The 24,558-nt window shown below is 33.2% G+C and overlaps 1 protein-coding gene across 1 annotated transcript in view; it reads left to right on the forward strand.

The window, feature by feature from the left end:
- LOC124372186 (centrosomal protein of 290 kDa-like) overlaps nucleotides 1-24,558 on the forward strand; it is a 61,337-nt gene that overhangs the window by 33,249 nt on the left and 3,530 nt on the right. Inside the window, exons 26-32 of the mRNA XM_046830553.1 lie at nucleotides 484-622; nucleotides 715-907; nucleotides 1,464-1,639; nucleotides 6,344-6,495; nucleotides 8,240-8,282; nucleotides 19,822-19,953; nucleotides 20,041-20,179. Coding sequence (XP_046686509.1) covers nucleotides 484-622; nucleotides 715-907; nucleotides 1,464-1,639; nucleotides 6,344-6,495; nucleotides 8,240-8,282; nucleotides 19,822-19,953; nucleotides 20,041-20,179 — 974 coding nt within the window. The remainder of the gene's footprint in view (nucleotides 1-483; nucleotides 623-714; nucleotides 908-1,463; nucleotides 1,640-6,343; nucleotides 6,496-8,239; nucleotides 8,283-19,821; nucleotides 19,954-20,040; nucleotides 20,180-24,558) is intronic.

Below are 24,558 nucleotides of genomic sequence, written 5' to 3' on the forward strand. Positions count from 1 at the left end.
GACTAATGGAAAATCAGCAAGACCTTAGGTGGCAAAGTGACGTATAATTCTATATTTTGATTCTTTTAAAAGTTCTTGATTATTGGTTTTTTTAATTTTTTGACACCATTTAGTAACTTAAATCCCTGTTGGGCTAAAGCCTATTCATTTAATTTATTTTAATATTAAAAAAACTGGATTTAGCTGTCACCATTCAAAGAAGATGACAATTATAAAACTAATGGTTTGGAAATAAAAACAATGTCCTCCTTTTTTACTCTTTAGCTTATTTTTATTTATTAATAGACGTATTAATATTTTTAATTTTTTTACTAGTGACCTTATTTTGATCACAAATTAAACCATTATTTAAGAGAACATATTTTTTTTAAATTTTTAGTAATTGTAATACTATTACAGCAGATGCTCTCTTTAAATTAAACTTAAAGTATTTTGGGAAAGAAATCGTCTACCACCTTTCTATATCAGCCTGTCTGTTTGCAGACAGAGTAGTACTCCTAAGTCTGAAACAGTGAGTACAGCTCGAGAAGAGGTTTTGCAGAAGAAGATTAAACAATTAGAGGAACAACTAACCGAATATCAAGAAATCATACAAAGGGGAAAGGAGATTCACAAGTCAAAGGTGAGATTACGATCATTTTCGGTTTTTCTGGACAATATTGAAGTGTATTCTAAAGTGAGAAACTGATGTTTTTGTGACTGTTTGACATTTAGTGTGATGAAGAATTTGGGAAATGGGAAGAAAGAAAGCGATGGCAAGCCAGCAACGAGAAACTGAAGACACACTTAAAAGAAAAGAGTAGTCAAGTGGAAGCGTTAAGGGCCAACGTTGAGAGATTAAAAGAAACAATAATTCGTTTAGAGAAAGAAAAAATTACCCTTGAAGGAAAATTGAAATCAACAAAAGGTAAAAAATAATTGAAATTTTATTAATTAGGCTAGTTTTACAAAATGATACAGTTTTAGTTATTATTTATTATGGAATAAAAACCAATAAATAAAGAGATTAAATATTGTTATATTAAATCTGCAGATGTATTAGATAAGTTTTATTTTTTTATCATTTGTAGACATTTACATATTATCCTTTGCAATAAAATAGATACATATGTTGAGTTCATTTAAAGTAAAAAAGATTGTTTAAAAACATATAAACTGTAGTAAGCAATATAATAGTTGTAAGATAAGTTTAAACAAGTTGAAATTTAATGTGTTTTTTTCTTTTATATGGAGTAGCAATATTAATCACCACCTAAGTGTTCAAAAAAATGATCTATTTTTGCACAATCACTCAATTTTTTTATGTAAATTCTTGCAAACTAAACGCTTAAAGCCAAGGAATATGTCAGTTAGTTTACATAGTAATAGATTTTTTTCACTATTTCTGCAATGTTTGTTGAGTCGCAAATTGTTTTCACTTTATGCATATTTAAATTTTTGTAGTATTTATTTCCTATTTACAGCTCCCAACATATCCCAAAGTCTAATTGACGAGCTTGAAAGAGACAGAGCAAAACTCCAAGAAGAACTCAAGGCTGTTAGAATAACAAATCAGATAAAGTCCTCCCCGGGTTCATCATTGGCAGATGTAGTCGAGGCTCAAGAAAGAAAGATAGCTACTTTAAAAATTGCACAAAAGGTAAACAATAAGACTTACATTATGCTATATACATTTGTTGCTACATAGTTATTGTGTTGAAAGCATAACAGGATTTCAGATATTTTCCATCGTTATATGTTACAAAAGGTATAACACAACGTTTCAAGGATTGGAATCTATCCTCTTCGCCAGGTGAGGGGATATTAATACATATAAAAATGAACAGAAAGAATAAAAGAAGGGAAAGTTAAGATTTCAAACGTACTTGAAAGCTGCACAGGATGCAGGTCACGAGTACGAGAATTCAAGAGCACAATCAAACCTCACAGCAGCACATGGGAAAGTGGGATATTAATAAGTAAATCAATGTCAGCTCTTTCTTCAGCACTGCGTTGTGTCATCTGAAACAATGGGATAGGATGGAAGGGGTAAAGTCAACCGCTTCCGGTCCTATGTTTTGGTCCTACTCCTTAATGTTCACAAATTTTGTTGGTTGAGATTTTTTTAATTTCTAATTCTTTTGATAAACCAAAGAAGTTATTGTGTTATTTTATACAGTTAAATACTTGTAAGCGCTCTCACTTGACAAGACCTATTGACGAAATTAATGTTTTATATTTTATAACGTTACTTAGAAAAATAAACTGGTTTGCTCTGTATACTCTGGGTACAGTAAATGACAAGTTTGAATATTTTTTTAGTGTATTCTTGAACATTGTAGACACGGTTTTTCCAACTAAGTTTGTGAGTAATAAAAGGAATAAGCCTCTGAGGCCTAGGTGGTATACCCAGAATCTTTCTGATCTCAAAGAACAATGCCTTACTATCTACAACCTTTTTAAAGACACTGGTCAAGCACGCTATAGAGAATCGTATAGACAACTAAGAATAATTTACAGACATGAAATTTCATCGGCTAAAAAAGCATATTATTGCAACAGAGTTATTCAGGCCAATAATAAACCTAAAGCCATATGGTCTGTTATTAAGGATGGCATGAGTACGAATGAAAGGCCTATATGTGATACACATAAACTTGGATTAAAATGTAATGAGTTCAATTATTTCTTTTTAAATAATGTTGAATCTATTGTACAGAATATACCTGGGTCTTGTCATGATGTTACATACTATCTTAATAAGTTAAGTCATAACCAAGGCTGTGATGTTTTTTCTGTTGGTAATGTAAGTGTAGATGAGGTATATAGTGCCATCCTCTCTCTTAGTAATAGTGTTAGTTTAGATGTATATTGTCTTAATTCACAAATATTAAAACTTGCTGCACCGTATATTGCAGAGGTTATGGCCTATTTGTTTAATCAATGTATTGATAACTCAGTGTTCCCTTTACATTTGAAGTTATCAAAAGTAGTTCCTTTGTTTAAAAAAGGTGTAAAAACTGATTATTGTAACTATCGGCCAGTGTCCATAATACCTGTTATTGGAAAGGTGTTTGAATTGTTGTTGAATAGAAAAATAGGTGGCTATTTTGAAAAACATAAGCTATTTTCTGATGATCAGTTTGGATTTAGGCCTAATAGAGGCACATGTAATGCTATTGTTAAATTTATGAAAAATTGTATGAATGGCCTAGATGTAAAAAATAAGGTTTTAGGTAATTTCTATGACATGTCAAAGGCCTTCGATACTATATCACATAGTGTATTATTAGATAAGTTAAAATATTATGGTTTCGATAAATCTGCTTTGAACTTAATTAGATCTTACCTATCAGAAAGGCATCAGTCAGTCTACTATAATAATAATTTTTCTTCTTATTTACCTGTACAGCTAGGGGTCCCGCAGGGCTCAATTTTGGGGCCTACCATGTTTATAATTTACATCAATGATCTATCATCAGCCTTTACAAATGATTATGTAAGTGCCTACATGTATGCTGATGATTTAGCTGTTCAAATTAATTGTAAATATGCTAGTGTAGCTAATCACCTCCTTATGACTTCTAACTCCATAATCGAAGATTGGACAGCTGCCAACTCATTATGTTTGAATAATGATAAAACTCAGAGTATTGAATTCAGCTTTAAAACAAGAAATGAGGACAGTGTTAGGTTTTTAGGCCTGTTCGTGCAATCTAATGTTAAGTGGAACATTCATGTTGAAACTCTATGTAAAAAGGTTTCTAAAGGTATTTTTATGCTTAGAAAACTTAAATCTTTTGTAAGCGTAGATGTGTTGAAAGCTGTTTACTTTGCCCATATTCAAAGTCATTTATCTTATGGAATTATTGTGTGGGGGCATTTTGGTAATGTAAGAAGACTATTTTTATTACAGAAGAGAGCAGTTAGAGTAATGTTTAATGTCAGTAGTAGGACGCACTGTAAGCCATTGTTTAAGCAACTTGGTATTTTAACTATTATTTCTTTATACATTTTAGACTGTTTATTATATATCAAAACTAATTTAGATACAATTCCTACAAATAATTCTATTCATAGTCATTTTACCAGACAAAACAATTTCCTTAGAGTAAATCAGTGCAATTTTCAAACAACTATAAACAGTTTTTGTGAATTTGGTCTGAGGCTTTATAATATGCTACCATACAATGTTAAATTGCTCAATGTAAAACATTTTAAAAATGAAATTAGATCTATTTTATGTGATATTTGTGTATACAATGTCGAAGAATTTGTTAATTTCTTAAAAACAAAACAAAAAAATGTTTAGGTAGATGTTTGTGTATGTGAACATATTTTAAATTAGTATTTTATAGCATGCTGTATGCAAATGATGCTTATGACACTATTCTCTGTATTATTTGTACAGTTTATGAATAAAGAATCTTTTGACTTTGACTTTGACTTTAGAACTGTAATTGGGCCCAGTCATTCAAATCCAAACAAAATATTTTAATATAGAATTTATGTAATAAAAAAAGGATGTAAAAAAGATGAAAATCTTGCAAATTATATTATCAAAAATCCAACAATGAATGGTACTAGTAATACGTTTTACTTATTTAACATTCATCACAATATTATATTTTTATTGTCTCTATGGGTTGTTTTGTATAGTTGGTTCCTAAAATTTAGAATCCAATAATAAAAAATACAGAATCGTTTTACCTTTCCTTTTTTACGTTTTCCTTTTTATATAAGGAGTATAATGAACTGAGGCAGTTGTAAAACTATACTTCTTATTCAATGCAACTTTTTATATTTTAACTTCTATATTTTAAAATGGTGTAAAAAAAATGACTGCAACTTGCTACTCAGAAATAGGAGGTTCTGTTTCTTCATCCTCATCCTGCTTAGATTTACCAGGAATTAAACAATAACTGTGATCTATTAGAGCTCAATTAGACAAATCTTCCTCAATTGGCTCAGGTGGAGTTTTAGGTTCTGTTGTTGAAGTAGAGCGTAATATATCAGGTGAAGTTTTAGGCTCAGCTGTTGAAGTACATATTATATTGCTCATATTGTGAGTATCCCGTTTAAAGTAAAACACATTATACTATTCATAGATTTACATTGGCAACAGATTGGTAAATTTCATGGAAACTTTAGGTTTTACTAATTTACAACAATTTGATAAAATATGTGCAATTTAAACATAAATCAAATTGTGTACCCACACATGTCTTATGGCATAACGTTGTGGGGAGGATGCGCAAACACCCACTTCCAAAGGTGCTTTGTCCTGCAGAAGAAAGCAATCCGAATCATCTCGAAAATAGGAATGAGAGAATCCTGCAGGGAGCACTTCAAAAGTCTCGATTTGTTAACGCTTCCATCCCTCTACATGTACGAGACTGTCCTGTACTGTCGTTACAAATGTGAAGTGACGCGAGGCAGAGACGTCCATGACTACAACACTAGAGGAAGGGATGCATTAAGACCAGCGCAGCACAGGCTCCGGGCTTTCGAAGCCCTGCCATCTGAGGTCGGGGCCAAACTTATCAACAAGTTGCCTCTTGACCTACAGGCTGAAAATGGGCAACCACTTTTTAAGAGGAAGCTAAGGAACTTATTGGTGCAAGGGGCCTTTTACTCCGTCGGCGAGTTCGTGGACCAGGGAGGTTAGTTGGTACAACCGTTGAGTGGGGGGTGCCAGGCTTTAGGCCTACACGATACACCATAATGTTCTCTCTATTTAAGTTTTGTTTAATTTGAGAATTAAAATTTTAAGTGCTTTCTTTTATTTGTTTAGTTTTACATGTAACTTTGTAAAACATTACAATATTATTTTATTTAAATACCTACATGACTTGACGCATGCCATGCAATGTTGTAAAAATTGCAATTACGACAATAAAGAAATTTATTTATTTATTTATAAATAGAACAAAATACATTTTTCGCACAATATGGATACTCTAAATCAAATCATACATTTCTGTTCATTCTAAAATCATAATTAACATGTAAACATTTCAATTAACATATCTGGTGACAATTTTAACACGTTGACTGCCAACTGATAAAATTGTTTCAATAGGCATGGACATTAAACCAAGTGTATTTGGAAATATGTTCAGTGTGATATTTTATTTATTGTATCTGTAGCAACTGGAATCTAGCCAGTAAAGGAAATTTATAATATATTAAAAGGGAATTCATAAGAAGTATAAAGAAAAAAAATACTATATTAACATCATGTTATGATCTTGCCAAAAGCATAAAATTACACTATGATCTGGAACACTGTACATGGTTGTTACTTCCTTAAATTTGAGGGCCTCATTAATAGTAATAAATTTAAGTCATAATGATATTTTAGGGTGAATCTGCATTAGCTGAAGAAGTAGAACGGCTTTTAGAGAGAAAAAGCAGATTGCAACAAACAAATTTGAGATTAGAAGCTCAAAATTTGGAACTAAAAATGCAACTTGAAAAGCATCGCTTGACCGACTTAACACCACGTGATCCACAGTAAGTAATATATATATATGTGTGTTTGTGTTATTATAGTAACATATATTAATTAATCTAAAAAACAAACACTCCAATAATACAATTTTTTTGTATGAGGTATTTCGTTTTAAAAGAAAACATCATCAGACCCACAACTGGTTACTTGATATTTTAACCATTTGATTTCAGTTGTGGATGGATCTTTGAAAACAAAAGGCCTCAAAAATATAAAAATATTGTATTATTAGAATGTCTGTTTCTATAATTAATTAATTAATTAAGGATTCCAATAAGCTTTCCAAAGAGATTTTACAATATAAAGTATATTATTTAATACTCATTATTAAATAATATAGTATAAAATATACTGGTTTATATATGTATGTATTTAATATATTAATCAGTATTAACCCTTTGAGTGCCACAGCATATTTTCCCAAGTCATACGAATAAATTGCCGGAGCATTTCCTTCTGTTTTGCAAGCGTGTGGGGAAAAAACTATATTAAAAAAACTATTCAACCGATTTGAATAATTTTTTTTTAGTTTGTGTGTTATAAAACAAGGTATTTTTTCCATATAATATTATAATTTTATTTTTATTTACACAAAAAGAATATAGGTTATAACAAAAAACTAAAAAATGAAAAAAATAAATTTCAAGTTTGAGCTAAAATTTTATTTATACAATATTTTTTTATATTTTTTTTAGCTATACCATATGAAAGAGCATGAAAAACTGAACAAAATTCATGCATAATATGGTGTGTTACAGTAATATTTAACCAGATACTGCAATATATACAAAATACAACAAAAAGCAATTTTTGTTCAAGTTTGTCAAAAGTTTAGAAACAATATTATAACTACTCTATTTCACTCAATGAAGTAAGACGACTGTAAAATACTAATTATATAAAAAGTATATAAAAATATACATAGGCTTACAATATAACCTTACTTCTATAACCTTACTTCACCTAAAATCAATAGTTTGATTGGAACTTGCGTTTTACTTCATCACCAATCCAACAATAAAATATACGTCACTAAACACGGAAAAAGAAGTTTATAAATGCATTGTAAGTTTTACTGAACACAATTTCAGAATAGTAATAACAACAGTTTTCAGCATAAACACACGAAACTAGCACAATGTAAACACACAACGAACGAAACTGTGTAGTTTTAATGGCAACAAGTAGCAGCTGACCAACTATTGCGTCATCTGTTTTTTTCTGATTACAAATAACTACAAGGGGGGCGGTGAACAATAAAAATCAATCACAATTGATAGTTCGAAACTTGTAGATTGCCGTGAAATAAGTTATTTGTCAAAACAAAAATGAATTATATGTGATATTAATTAAATAAAAATCGTCTACTGGGTAGATGCCGGCAATTTATGCACATTTCACAACATCTACTATGTAGACGCTGCGGCACTCAAAGGGTTAATAATAATAATTTTATTATAATTATAATATATTAAATATTATAGATATATTTATATATATATATATATATATATATATATATATATATATATATATATAATATGTTTTCTTAACTGACAAGAAAATGGTACAAGTTCTGTCTGTCAAGAAATTATAAGGAATGAAGAAAAAATTCCATTAAATGTTAAAAATATTACAACATATATATGAAGTAGTTATCACCAGTAATGAGTCCATGGATTTTATATATGTAAAGAGTATAATATTATTTTTTAATCAAGGAGTGTATGTGTCTTATTTTTTTAGGGATTTGAACTCGGAAACTGAAAGTGTTGGGGCCTCTCCGAAAGTAAGTGAAATCAGATTTCCTCAGCCATTGTAAAAAGTGTTGTTTGAGCTTATGTAAGATGTTTAGGCATTTACAATTTTTAATTAAAAGTGCAACTGGAATTTTCCATGGTTAATTCTAAATTATGGCACTAGTAAATTAACGTAAACCCAATGAAATACAATAACAACATATAGTAGTAATACAACTAAACAAAACTGTGATACATCTGAATCTGAGAATGCAAGCAGTCTTTATTAGAAAGGTGTTCATAGAAGATAAATAAATATGATGTTGGCAAAATACATAATTATATGAAATCTATTAACAAAAAAATATGTATAACATAAAATAAATTTATTACCATTTATTGTGATATACAGTCAACTGTCGATTAACTGTAATAAAAGAATGGGAGATTTCCATGGATAACTCAAAATTACTGTTAAAATAAAGCAAGAATATCATCAAATTACATGTTTACAGTAAATACAATAAAGTAATACTTTTATTAATGGAAAAATAGATAGTGATACATATAAAAAAGAAGTGCATTTGTGTACAAAAATGTTTTAATAGTATTGTGTAAACACAAAGCAAAGTTACAATATTCTTTATCTTTTATAATGTTTAAAAGTACTTGGATTTATATCGTGATAAAACAAAATACTTATTGAACCCTTTGACTGGAGAAGTTTTATCTCATTAAGGATGCACTAATAAGTGGGTTTTTATTCAGCTATTTTCAGTACTGTCATCACTTTAATCGTTCATAAAAATCTCATCCAAAAATTTATTTGAAAGTCTTTCTCTTGCCATCTTACACACTAAATAACTGCACAAACACTTGAACCATCTACTCTTATACATTTTTACCACTATCAGTAATTGCACATACACCCACGTTTATATATTAACAACGACCAAGATACATGACGACGACTAGGTCCACACACAAGTTAACAATGAGGTAACAAATAATTATATTAGACTAGCAGTTACCCTTGTTTTGTTGAAAAACGGGACTATATATATATATATATATATATATATATATATATATATATGTGTATTCTTTTTCTATGACATAATGAACAGTCTAGAGATAATCGATAGTCACTCAAAGCTATTCCAATCTCCTGATCCAATTAGATTAAAGTTTAAAGAACTGAGGTTTGGGATCCTGAAGTCGTAAAGTGAAACAGTTTTTATAAGATTAGTATTTCCCTCCCACATTCCATGTTAATTTATTGAAGTTCTTCGATGGCTTCAGTAACAATAAGAGTTAGCCTTTTTATCCCAGTGACGAAAGTGTATCGAACAACTAAGAAGTTGCTGTGGTCAATATGCTGCGGTCAAGGGCCTGTTCTGGTCGTTTAAATTCACCCCAGTCTAATCTATTTACAGTTCCAAAATTGATTTATGCTGTTGCACTAACCAAAACAATGGTCTCATATGTTGGTTTCGGAATCTAACTTAGGTTAAATTTTGATGATTAAGTGATTTTTATATTTTTACCGATCACTAAATATGTATTAGGGGTATATGCTTCAAGTATTAGGGCAATGTTATCGCCATTTGCTTTTCGATAACTACAGTAAAAAGGCCATACACAATGTTAAAGGAACTAACCAGATTAGATTACGTTATGTGCAAACATTCACAGCTTTATACAATAAGGTAGTTAACAGGGTATAAATAGCATTTCTATTTTATTCGATGGATTATTGATCATTGGCGCAATCTAAATTTTAAATTAATTAACTTCGTATTTGCAATCTGCATTACACTACTGATTAAGCACTTTACAATAATTCAATATTATTTACTCAAATTTAAATGTAAACACAAGTTTCTGCCTCTTTGATGAACTTCAGCTGAAAGTATTAACAGCTGTTAAGTATCAGTTCAATTTATAGCAATCTGCCGGATCCAATGTAAAACACTCCAATGTTCAATTCAATTCAATTCAAAAACAATCTTTATTTACCATTTGCACATTACATTACAAGAATAAATATACAAATATAAACGGTGTCAATAGTATGAACTTAGATTTAAGAACTAAATACATAAGTTAATTTGCTAAAACAGTATGTATTTAAACAAAAGTATAATTAATACTTAAGCAATAATCTATAGTTTATTCCACCCTGCTCTCAAAAAACTCATTAAATGAGTATAATGTTTTGTCAACAAGATATTCCTTTAATTTTAGTCTGAACAATTTGACATTAGGAATGCTTTTTATATTTTCGGGGATACTATTGTAAAACTTTACTCCAGCAACTAATGGGTTTTTTCTCTTAAATTCTAATTTTGATTTTGGTACTGCCAACTGGTTTCGATTTCTAGTCAAGTAGCCATGTGATGATCCCAATACAGGAAGTCTATCCCTAGCCTTCCTAACAGCCACCACAGTGTCTAATATGTACAAGCCATACACAGTAAGAATACCTAGAGTTTGAAAATGTTGCTTTGCCGATTCACGATCCTCCAGATTAATCATTATACGAATGGCTTGTTTCTGAATGTGAAGAATACTTTGTAAATTTTGATCACTTGTTGCACCATACAACACAATACCAAAAGATATATGGGAGTGTATATGGGCAAAATAAACCAATTTTAAAAACATCCAACCTACAGAATTTTGATATGCTCCTTAAAGCATACAACCCAGAAGATAATTTATTTAGAACTGCATGTGTATGTTCATTCCAAGTTAAGTTTTTGTCTAAAACCATTCCTAAAAATTTTGTACTGTCTAATTGATTAAGTTTTACTTGTCCAATTTCGATCTTTGGACTGTCTACACATTTATTTTGGCGAGTCCTGAATAAGACAAAATTTGTCTTTTCAAGATTAAGTAACAAATTTTTGTTGGAGAAATAGTTTCTGACTAAGATCAAATCACTTTGTGCTTGATCTTCAATTACCTGCAAAGATTTGTTTGATATAATGAGATTAGAATCATCAGCATACAAGCACATTTTAGTTCCCAAATTTTTTACAGTCTGCGGCAAGCCGTTAAGGTAGCATAAGAACAAGATTGGCCCAAGAATAGATCCTTGAGGCACACCATGTAATATATTTTTTAACTTAGAATTAATGCATATCAATTGATTAAATTTATTTTTGAATGATGTTTCGACATATTGTTTTCTATGTTTAAGGTAGGATTTTAGCCAATTCAGTGGCATTCCAATAATACCCAAGTCCCTGAGGGTGCTTATTAGGTTGTTATGTGATACACTATCAAAAGCCTTGCACAGATCCATAAATATTCCTGCAGCATAGTCACCTCTATCAACTGCATCTGTAATTGATTCAATAAAGTCAATGCCAGCAGTTGTGACCGATTTACCTGGCCTGAACCCATGCTGTTCGTTGTCAAACAACTCATTGGTTTCAAGAAACTCCATCAATCTCATATACATTGCTCTTTCATATATTTTAGAAAAAACTCTGCAGAATAGCCAAGGGCCTGTAGTTATTAGGATCTGTGGTGTTCCCTTTCTTAAACACAGTTTTTACCTTAGAGATTTTTAACTTATCAGGGAATATACCGCTTATAAAGGATGAGTTAATCAGATGGGTGAGTGGCTTAATCAGAAATTTTTTTGCATGTTTAATAATTGGCATTGGAACCTCATCGAAACCAGCAGAGTATTTATTTTTAAAAGACATAACAATTTTTTCAATTTCTAATTCAGTTATTGATTTGACTCGAAATTTCTGGAGGGTAGGTCTAACATTTTGATTATTATTTTTTACCATGATTGATATTGGATACAAAATTTGAATTGCTGACAATATTTGGAATTACATATTCATCTACTATATTTATAAAGTGATCATTAAATATATTGCAGATTGTTCTTGGATCACTCTCTTCCTTACCATTAATAGATAACTTAATTTCATTATTTTTTTTTACAAATGGTTTTATTTCATTATTAATAAGTTTCCAAACAGCTTTGCAGGGGTTGTCAGACTTTGTTATTGTACTAATTACATATTTACTTTTAGTGTCAATTATATTTTTATAATACAGCTTTTTCTTTTCCTTTAACATATCCTTTAGATTAATATCTTTTGTGACCCTTAAAGTTTGGCTTAAACAAATTAAGTCCTCTTTATCTTTTCTTAAATCCTCACTTATCCAATTAATCCTGCTACAATTCCTTATTCTAGTTTTAACTTTTGGGAAGCATGAGTTAAAATAGTACATAAAAATGTCATAAAAAGTATTATACTTCTTATCAACTGGTGCCTGATAAAGATTTAACCATGTCTCAGATGCTAAATTTTTTAGGAATATTTTTTTATTTTTATCTGAAAACTGTCTATTTAATTGAGTAAAATAATTTTTATAATTGCTTTGATTTTGATATGAGATTTCTAAAAGTTGGGCATCATGATCTGAAAGCTCGGTGACAAGGCCAGAGATTGACAGTTGGTGCTTTGGTATATTAGTAAAAATATGGTCAATAGAGCTTTCACAATCAAATGCAACCCTTGTGGCAAAATTAACCATAGAAAACATATTATGTTGAGTTAACACATTACCAAACATATCTGAAGCCCTAGATTTTTTCAAACAGTCAATATTTATGTCCCCTGCACACACTATGTATTTAAATTTTTTACTTAAAATAACCAAAACTACACTAAGTTTGTACAAAAATACATTATCGTAAATTGAGCCAGGTGTTCTATACAAACCAACTATAACTACAGATAATCCATCTATTTTACATTGAGCCAAACAGCATTCAAATTCTTTATCAGTCACCAATTCATTAATTTCAGGAATTTCAATCTTTTTTAGATTAAAATTTGTTTGACACATAATTAAGACTCCGCCACCTCTAAATTGCTTTCTACAGTACCAAGATTTAACACAGTAGTCATTTATTTTTGTATTATTTATATCTAATGGTTGAAGGTTATGCTCTGAAAGAATTAAAATGTCTGGTTTTATTTCATCTAATACAATTTCTAATGATGGTTTTCGAGACAAAAAGTTTTGATTATTTTGGTGCATTATGAAAAGACTATTCTTTGATTTGAATGAAGGTTTTATCTTGGTGGAGGAGTCATTCAAATTTTTAGATACATTTAATTTAGAGGTGGGAATATGTTCAGATTGTCTAAAAAACTTTGACTGCTTCTCCTGGACGTTGACTTGGTGAGGCGAGTGAGGCTGGCTCGTCAAGGATGTAAGTGCTACTGTGTCTGGCTGGTTCACGAGACCTCCCCTCCTGATTTCATCCCTCAGCTTGCTGATAAATGCAGAATAAGAAAGTCCAAGATGCAATGGTCTTTGAGCTCCTGGTTGTTCTTTAGCGATTACCAAAACAGCAGCACCAGTGGTCCTATGAAAAAGATTGATGTTTTTGGCAAAATGGTCGAGCTGCACATGATCCCGGACACAACCTATCGGTGAGCATACCAATGTGCTGAACTTCCTCTTCTTGAATTCCAGTGTCAGGTCAAGAAATGCCCTGTCATAGTCCTTCTTCTTAGGCTTACCGTAATAGTGATCTTTGGTTATTAGGCTGTATACTGCTGCTGCTTGAGGATCACTTCTCTGGCACGCCAGAAACTCAGTTATGCAATCCGTCCTCTGAGGCTTGCCGAACTGTTTTGCAAACGTAACTGCCACTCCAGCTGTCATCCTTCTTGGATGATCGAAATCACCCGAGATCGAGTGGGCGAAGGCAATGGAATCATTACTCTTCAAGTCCTCAATCACCTGCAACATGTCCGCATCCAGAACTTTTATTTCTTTCCCAGAACCAATAACATCACTGGGTTCACTTGGGCTGTTGACTTCCAACTCACTCCTGGACAAGGTATCAACCATATCTTCTTCAATAAGGTTGATACAATTTTTAGGATGGCATATAAGGTTCAATAGTTGTTTGTTACAGTCTTCAGGATTGGAGTTGATATTCATACTCTTATTTAAGTTTCCTGAAGTGACATTAGACTGCCATTTGGAAAGAGCATTTAATATTAAATATGCCAATTTAGATTTCCCCCTTTTGTTTAAATGGAGGCCTTGAGTAGTATAGTGAAACCTCCTGAAATCACTTAAGTCAATCAGAAAGACATTCTTCAACCTATTTGTTAACTCAGTAACGTAGTTATTAACGAGTCTTAAGTCTTGATCATCAACAAACCTGAAATCTTCGTCAAATCTTTGTGGAATCGAAGTGATAAAAACAGGCTTAGTCTTGCTGAGAAGCAGTAATTGGTTTTCCAGATTAGAGTAAATATCTTGAAAATCACCATTCAGACTATCATTACTTCCTCCTAGGAGAATCACTGGGCTATCATCACTCAGTAAAGCAGATTCAATCACTTGAGTCAAAGTGGTGTTAGCTCTTACAAGCCCAAAGCATTTCACTCTACCATTGCTCAGCTCCTCCAACCTTGAAGATAAAAGTGAACCCTGACTATCTGAACAAAGGTTCACTTCCATTCCAAACTGAAGTTTAATTTTCCTATCTTTCACACCATTTTTAGTTTTAACCAGAATAGATTTGTCTGTACTTATTTTCTTGGTAAGGTTGTTAGCAGAAAGATTGTTTATAGGCAATCTATTTTCCTTTTCATAAATTTCTGAGTGTCCGTCCAAAACATCATACCTATTTGCAGTATCAACCCCCGAGAGGGCCTTACACTCCTTCCTGGAATGCTGGTGGTTAAAATATTTCAGTCTATGTTTCCCTTTCACCAATGACCACTCCTGGTTGTTAGAAGTGGAACTGCATGTTTCTTCATTATCATATTGTAATGTTGTGTTTTCACCAGCTGGTGCCCGTTCTTTGGCAATCACATGGGGCTCATAAATATTTACCTGGGATTGATTTGTTTTGAGGTCTCCTTTTCCATTCAAAATACAAAAAATCAATTCCTTTGCAATATCTTCCCTCAACTTCTTGTATTGTAGATTGTATGTTAAGTAGGTCACAATAGAACGTTTCTGGATTATATCAGACTCATTTATCTCAAAAGAATCAAAACATCCTTTAAAGTCAAAAGTCCCATTATCCTCCTGAGCCCATATTATTTTTATCAACCAATCCACAAAGAAAAGCATGTAGACGCCGCACTCAATGCCATCTCTTTGTTGTGGGCACTTTACTTCAATGAAACAACATGGCCCTGATGAACACATGTGAGATTCCATCTTAGTGAATATATCTTTGGCATGGTTAAGATTGTAATTTTTCATTGAATCAAAGTAATAAAATGTTTTTTCTGTTTTGGCATACAACATTAAGCTCCAATGAGAACCACTGACGTCCATTGCTCCCTCAGAATCATTAATTGGTATGAATACATAGGCCTTACTAATCATCTCCTGTTCCAATAAACCATCAATACTTTCTGCACACTTAATAGCCTGACTAATACATGGGTTCATAAAATAGGCATCTTCCATCACAATACTTCGAAGAAGGAAATCAAAATACAATGAAATTACATCGTCCTGGATCCATTCATTTGCCAACAATGTAGTACATAAATTCAAATTATTTTCCTGAGCATTTACAATACCATCTTTACCATCTAAGTTTTTAATGTTCAGATTACTCTGGTGCTGTTCAAATTGTGCTATTTGTAGTTTTAGGGTGTTTTCAAGAGACTTAAAGTCATTTACCTGACTTGTGAACTTTAATTTTTCATTCTCTATATTTAGTTTTAGTTGACTAATTCTGCTATTAAGTAAACTATTTTCTTGATTTAGTTGGTTTAGTTCATTGTTTAAAAAAGTTGTATTAGCATTGAGCTCCTCAATTACCTTGTTTTTAATTTTAGCGTCTTCAATATAAATAGATAAGTCTTGAGTCAATGTCTTTATAGTGTCTTTGTGTTTTTGTACATCCATTTCCACATCCGCTTCCATACATACAGATAACTCAAGCTCCTCCAACCAAAGTGATTTTTCTTTTTTTAAAGCTTTCTCAATGTGAGTGCATTTACTTTCTAACTCCTCAATCTGGGCTTTCAGTAAATTATTTGTTATTACTGTTTCATTATATTCATCAAGAATATTTGTAGTTACTTGCAGAATTTCAGTGTAATCATCAGATCCATGCTTGTAAATCAACTGCCCAAATATATTGTGTAACTCATAAGCATGCTCAGCCACTCTCCTCTCCAACCTGTTGTTGACCGAAACACTTTCATTTACTGCACAATCATTTTCTATATTTATGGAAATTTCATTGGAATATTCAGATATAGATTGTTCAATTTCTTGCAGTGCTTTGTTAAATTTTGGATTTCTTGTTTTGGGTTTACCAAGCTCCGCTTTATTGTCATTGTATAAGTACAAATCTGAGAATTTTAGTTTTGCCCATTCATGTGTACCATAAAATTCAACATTGTAGTACGTATTATTATCTTGATGTATAATATTTTTTATTTTAGCTGGCCATGGTGGAAAACCCTTCACCTTTGCAAACACATTGTCTTCAGCAGCAAATCCCATTTCAACATCGTTTTTCATTTTTCAAAGTTATTTCACTTATCGTGTTAGCTCCTTTTTCCTAATCTCTTTTTTATAATTTTTTTAAATTTATTTATTACATCCACTAATTAAATTAAACTAAGGAAATTTTGAGTATAGTTTATATATTTTTACTTAAAATATATTTTATCATTGTTTTTTAATATTATAATATAGTTAGATTCTTTTTATTGTCTATTGCTAAAAATTAATAGTTATGCAATAAAAATTATGGATATAGGCTCAATAATCAATTTCTATAAAAATTATTCTTGGCAAAAATAAATGTCATGAGCAGGATTTGAACTCAGGATCTCCAGCCGATATGAACCCCAGTGCAGTCAATTAGCCAAGTGAGCTATAACTAGCTGGTAAAAAAGTAGTGTCAGAATGTCCTGTGCCTGTCAGTTCAAGTTCTCAAGCAATGTACTCATACACACAGCACATTTCTTATTTTGCTAATGTGTTCTCTTGCAGACACCAGTTAATGTTAAGTATTTAATTGAGCGTAATTTGTACTATACTTTAAAAAGTTTGAAGAATTGAGTGGAGTAATTATATCAATGTAGTTTCAATATAAAATTCTATGTTTTCATGGTAGGCCTAGGACTATTATATGTTAGAAAGCATAGTTTATGATGTCCTATTGGTTTTAACACCTGTCTATTAGTGTTTTATTGCTTGATTTGAGTTCTATAATAAGTACTTGAGGTAGAAAATTGAGCTCTAAATTAATCAAAAAATCTTCAAATAATTAAATCTCTCATACTTAGGTTATGCTTTTTAAATAATCTGAATACTTATAAATCAATGTTTAACAAATTTAGCTTGAGTATTGAGTCCCTTCAATTGAACTTTATTTACAATATATTTAAGAAAATCAATAGTCACCAATTAGTTGTTCTCACTAACAGTCACTTTTATTACACAGCACTACCATAAGAGATAAACACTATTTGAAGGTTATCCACAGATCCATTATGTCATAACATTCAAATGTAAACAAACTAATTTTTCAATTTGAATTCGACTTTATTTGATGAAATGAATGTGTTATGGGTGGTAAAAAAGCACTCTAAGTGTTAATTCAGACCTAAAGCTATACCTGTTCCAAATTTCAGCACAATCCGTATAGCAGTTTCAGCGTGATTCGAGGACAAACCTCCAAACATTCAAACTTTCACATTTATATTAGTGGGATATAACAACATAAGTGTACACAAACAGAAATAGAAATCAGCTGATTACTTGGAACAACTGATGAACACTGTCATATGGTGGCAAATTAGAACTGACAAGAAATAAACAAACTAGTAACTGCAATGTAGTGGTAACGACGGAAAAAACTACTTTAGAGTGTTCTGTTAGAGCTATCCTGATAGCCATGGTAATCCTGATTACTGCGGGTAGTGTGAAGCTTGCTTCAGGCTTCATTGAGGGATTACTAGTCAAAGAGCAATGGTAATCCTGATTACTGTGGATAGCGCGAAGCGTGCTTCAGGCTTCATTGAGGGATTACTAGTCAAAGAGCAATGGTAATCCTGATTACTGCGGATAGCGCGAAGCGTGCTTCAGGCTTCATTGAGGGATTACTAGTCAAAGAGCAATGGTAATCCTGATTACTGTGGATAGCGCGAAGCGTGTGCTTCAGGCTTCATTGAGGGATTACTAGTCAAAGAGCAATGGTAATCCTGATTACTGCGGATAGCGCGAAGCGTGCTTCAGGCTTCATTGAGGGATTACTAGTCAAGAGTTAAAAGCACAGATATAATACTGTACTGGGAATAACTTTATATAGAACCACATTAATCACCAAGTTTTACTAGGTTTTTTAAAAATAAATTTGCTTTCTTTTAAAATACTGGTTTTGATTTGCGTCAAACCAGCATATCACTAAGTAAATTGTGACCAAGCAAACACTCAATGTGGTTGAGAGCTGTATTTTGAGTAACCTTGCAGTCGTAGTCTTATCTCCTCCCTCAAGACTTTCATTTTCATCCTCTCATCCTTGTGAATGGTGTAATACCCGAAGGATGGTAGATCCACATCACATTGAAACCAATGGTTAATGTTTTGCTTATCGACATATTATCCATCAGGAACAGTTTTGGCTTGTTCAGCTACATAAATTTAATACTGCGAAATTTTGTTGCCTGAAATGCCTGATTTGATGATTGTTTTTATAGACTCCTTATCAAGACCTGAAATTTTTCAGGGGAGACTGTAGAGTCTGTATCTGTGTTTGATGTTATGAATTTGAATTATTTATCCAATTCCATGGTTGATGTGACCCCAAATTATTGGGTGCTGAACGTACTTTTCTTTATTAACTACAATTTTCTTTTCAACATTTTTGTTATACAGACCTAATTTTTAGCATTACAAATGAATACCAAAATGTAGATGTAATATTGCATGCTGCATAAAAGTATTAGCTTCTCATATTTATAGTCCACAATAACAACCTATGAATTAATATGATATAAACCTCTAACAACGTACTTTTTGTATGCTTCAATATCAGTTTTTGCTATGTTTTTTCTGTCAATAAGCAATTTATTTTAAACACTGTTTATGCCTCCAGGAAGTAGTTGGATTGAGGTTAATAAGGTACGTTCTTCCATCAGACTTCTTTTCCTGTAATACTAGATTATCTAGAGTTTGGAATTCCCCAAACCTCAGATAATCTAGTATTACAGGAAAAGAATTGCCACAGGTGAACGGATATACTTATAGCAGTTTTAATATTTTTTGTTAAAAATTTTAATAAAACCATCCATCAGCAATGACATTGACATTTCATTATAATAAATACAGTAATAATCTCTTTTTTATGACAACTTCTATGACACTGATGAGACAAAAGTAGAATATATGCAAACTATGAGTATATATATTTTATGTAAGTTCAACAGAGATGGGTAAATCTAGGCCCATATGAGAATATTTCTGCTATCAGTAGTAGAAATAAGCAGTAGGGCAAAGAAAATATTTGTAGCCAAACATTTTATTTTTATTTTATTTTTAAAGGGGCGAAATAAAACCAGTAAGCAGCGCGGGGACTTGGAACGAGCAGTTGTTGTATTGAAACGGGTCGTAGAAAAATTACAAGCAGAGAACAAGAAACTACACGCTGCAAGGTTAAGTGATGTCCACGACAAGGTTTGTATTACAATTTTTTGTATCTTCAATTCTTTTAAGACCAATTATTCACTTTGGTAATCAATTAATAAATTTGATTGTTATCAGGGTTATGTTGAGAAACTGCAAATAGAGTTACAGAGATGCCAGGAGAACTATTTAGATTCTGTGGATAAGTGCTCAATTCTGGAGGAGGAGCTACAAAAATGCAAGGAGAAACTGAAGCTCTTCGAGCACGATGATTTAGGTATTACAAGATCAATAGATAAATATCATTATAATAGTGCGATAACATAGCATTTAATGTCGATTGCAGTGAATAGCTCTAGTTATTGTCCTTCAGGACGAAAATCAAGGAACAGTGATGAAAGTTTTAATATCATGTATTAGCCCTTAAGACAAAATAACTGATTTTCCCCTCTCAGACTGCTATAGTAAAATCATGGAAATACCAGTCTCACAAACCTCCAAAGTTAGTTCTTTAAAATTAAAAATATTGATATGTTTATTCGTGTAATTTAAGTTTGCTTGTATTAGTTGTATTATACATTTTGTATATCCAAAGTTGTTTTTACAATTACTCAATTTTACAGGTTTTTACAATTGTTTTTACAATTACCGTTGCATAGAACATTTAAATAAGATGGGATGTAACTTTATTCACTGTATTAAGATCTCAAAATGTAGGCCTGTACGGTTATTGACTGTCTTAAGATCTCAAAGTGTAGGCCTGTAAGGTTATTGACTGTCTAAGATCTGAAAGTGTAGGCCTGTAAGGTTATTGACTGTCTAAGATCTCAAAGTGTAGGCCTGTAAGGTTATTGACTGTAAGCCTGTAAGGTTATTGACTGTAAGCCTGTAAGTTTATTGACTGTCTAAGATCTCAAAGTTTAGGCCTGTAAGGTTATTGACTGTCTAAGATCTCAAAGTGTAGGCCTGTAAGGTTATTGACTGTCTAAGATCTCAAAGTGTAGGCCTGTAAGGTTATTGACTGTCTAAGATCTCAAAGTGTAGCCCTGTAAGGTTATTGACTGTCTAAGATCTCAAAGTGTAGGCCTGTAAGGTTATTGACTGTCTAAGATCTCAAAGTGTAGCCCTGTAAGGTTATTGACTGTCTAAGATCTCAAAGTGTAGCCCTGTAAGGTTATTGACTGTCTAAGATCTCAAAGTGTAGCCCTGTAAGGTTATTGACTGTCTAAGATCTCAAAGTGTAGGCCTGTAAGGTTATTGACTGTCTAAGATCTCAAAGTGTAGCCCTGTAAGGTTATTGACTGTCTAAGATCTCAAAGTGTAGCCCTGTAAGGTTATTGACTGTCTAAGATCTCAAAGTGTAGCCCTGTAAGGTTATTGACTGTCTAAGATCTCAAAGTGTAGCCCTGTAAGGTTATTGACTGTCTAAGATCTCAAAGTGTAGCCCTGTAAGGTTATTGACTGTCTAAGATCTCAAAGTGTAGGCCTGTAAGGTTATTGACTGTCTAAGATCTCAAAGTGTAGGCCTGTAAGGTTATTGACTGTCTAAGATCTCAAAGTGTAGGCCTGTAAGGTTATTGACTGTCTGAATGTGATTGTTTACTTAAATTATATCAACCACTGCTGCTTGGTGTGCATGAAAACAATCATAGAGCTATATCGCATGTAACTTTTGGTATTTAATCTTTGTACACATTGGTAGTCTTTATCGCATGTGGTAAACATAAGCATAGCTATTCAAATTATGGCTTTTCCAAAAGATATCTGTCCCTGCTGCTTGAAGAAAGTTCTGGATAGCGAAAGGGGAATTCAATGTGAAAAGGAATGCCAGAGATGGTTTCATGCTAAATGTATTGGAATGCCAGACCCGGAATACAACAAATACGCAAACAATTCAAGGAAAGTCTGGCAGTGCGATCGTGCTGACTGTTTGGCGAATGATAATAATCCTCTAACCGTTTTGTCATCTCAGTTGGGTGAAATGTTAGAGAAAATGTCGAGCCTGGCTACAAGGGATGAAATCAAGGCTGTTACAGAGGGAATAGGTGCCATCAACGATAATTTGACTGCCATAAACACGAAACTAGAGGAACTTGAACCTCGAATTAAGGCAACTGAGGACCGTCTTGACGTTATCGAGAAAAAACTGGAAAATTATGAGGATGTAACCGCCAAATACGGATCTGAGACCATCATAGAGGAGATGAATGATCGTGCAAAGAGGGCCCGAAATGTTCTGCTACACAATATTCCTGAATGCAAAAGCCATGATGTTAAAGTCAGGATTGCATCCGATAAAGAAGTGGTCGACAAATTAATACAAGCCGCTGCTCCAGTCTGCAGTAAGAGTGTCAAGGTAATTAGAGTTGGTAAACCTAACATGAGGAAGCCCCGTCCAATGAAGATCATTTTCAACAATGATGCTGAAGCTCAGTCATTTACAACACTCTTTGATGAAGATGCAATACGCAAACTGGATCCAGTCTTCGCCGACATCAGTATTTCGAGAGAGACCGGACCCTGCAGGAGCGAAAGTACTTGCAGAGTCTGCGCTCAGAACTTGATAGACGCACCAATAATGGCGAGAAAGGACTTACAATCAAGTATCGTAATGGCATCCCAGTAATTACCCAAAATCAGAGAAAAAACGAGTGAATGGCAATACACCCATTAGTTTATATTATCAAAATGTTAATGGTATTAGGACTAAGTTAAATATGCTGAAGGAATCAGTCAGTGTCTGCATGCATAAAATTATTATTCTAACAGAAACTAATTTATCCAATGATACCTCAAATCCTGAGCTAGAGCTCGACAGTTATAACATATTTAGGAAGGACAGGTCCGCTTTAACCAGCAAGAAGCAATCTGGAGGGGGTGTACTTGTCGCAGTGCATCACGATCTCCCTTCATTCGTGATTAACTCATCAGTGAATAATGTTGAGCATGTTTTTGTATCAGCGAAGCTACCTAATCTCAGTGTCATGATAGGCGCCGTTTATATTCCTCCAAACTCTTCTCATGAAATCTACTCTTCCTTCTGTGATGCTGTGGAGGAAGTATGCGCGTCTCTCAGTCCTGGAACATTGGTAATTATCGCAGGTGACCTGAACCAGCCAAATATAGACTGGGATGGTATCTCCGTTGATGACTTATCAACGGGCTCACGGTATTTAATTGAAATGGCCAACTTCCTACAGTTGCAGCAGGTTAACAAGATCGCCAATACAAGGGGAGTACTTCTGGACCTAGTCTTTTCAACTGATTCAGAGCTGACTGTTTCGGCCACTGATGACCCTCTTGTGTACCAGGAGGAAGCCCATCCTGCTTTGACGTTGGAAGTGTGGAATGGACGTCTACATGGCAAGCAACCACAGACTCTCCTCCCGGACATACGGAGATGTAATCTACAAAGGGTCTACAACTGGATTCAGGACCAACCTTATCCAGATACTTCTCCCAATGTTGATATCGAAGAGTCCTTTACTCAATTCTGTCACAGTCTGAGGAACACCATTCTTATGCACTGTCCGCTGAAGAGAGTGGGTAAAAGCTCGTTTCCCGTCTGGTTCTCCAAGGAACTCAGGAAGTTGGTGATTGGGAAGAATTTTCTCCATAGAAGATTTAAAGCCTCGAATAGTCTTATAGTTTACAATAAATTTAGAGAGGCCCGAAGTGAATGTAAAAGGCTTGCTAGGGTATGTCACACTAACTACATTGCAGTGATTGAAAATAGCTTGGTCAGAAACCCTAAGACCTTCTGGAAGCATATTCGTAATCTAAAAACAGCCGTTTTCCACTCAGGGCATTCTTCATTTCGATGACAGGTCTGCTTCGGACCCCCAAGCTATATGTGAACTCTTTGCTGATTGTTTTTCTTCCATCTTCAAGCCAAAAGTTGCTGGTGCCCCAAATTACTCCTTCTGCACTAATGTCAGCCTTGCTACCTTAACCGTCTCCGCTATTGAAGTTGAGAAGAAGCTTAGGAATCTCGACATAAGTAAGAGTCCCGGACCAGATAATATATCAGCTAGTCTCCTGAAATATTGCAGTGAACCTTTGGCACCTCACCTAGCGTGTTTCTTCAACGCACTGCTAAAGGTTGGAACCTTTCCTTCAATTCTTAAGTCTGGATTCTTGGTCCCTATTTATAAGTCTGGTGAAGTGACTGACACTAAGAACTATAGGCCTATAGTCATCCAACCAGCCTTAGCCAAGGTGTTTGAGAGCATAGTGCTAGATAGAATGTCCTTCCTTTTCAAGAATATTGTAATTGCTGAACAGCATGGGTTTAGACATGGAAGATCTACAGTTACAAACCTAACAGTCTTTGTCAACAGGATCCTTTCTGCTTTTAGCAATGGTAATCAAGTTGACTGTCTCTATCTGGACTATGCTAAGGCGTTCGACAGAATCAGTCACCCCCACCTGCTGAAGAAACTGGAAGCTCTTGGTGTTGCTGGATCACTTCTACATTGGTTTGACAGTTACCTCTCGAATCGCACTCTCCGGGTGAGCTATGCATCAGCACTCTCACGGCCTATTCATCCAACATCAGGCGTTCCTCAGGGTTCTCACCTTGGGCCGTTCCTCTTTAGCTTATTTATAAATGATATTGGTGAATACATCAGCGGGGACTTTCTCTTGTTTGCTGAT

Source organism: Homalodisca vitripennis, unplaced genomic scaffold (assembly GCF_021130785.1).
Source record: "Homalodisca vitripennis isolate AUS2020 unplaced genomic scaffold, UT_GWSS_2.1 ScUCBcl_2733;HRSCAF=7785, whole genome shotgun sequence".
Classification (NCBI taxonomy): Eukaryota; Metazoa; Arthropoda; class Insecta; order Hemiptera; family Cicadellidae; genus Homalodisca; species Homalodisca vitripennis.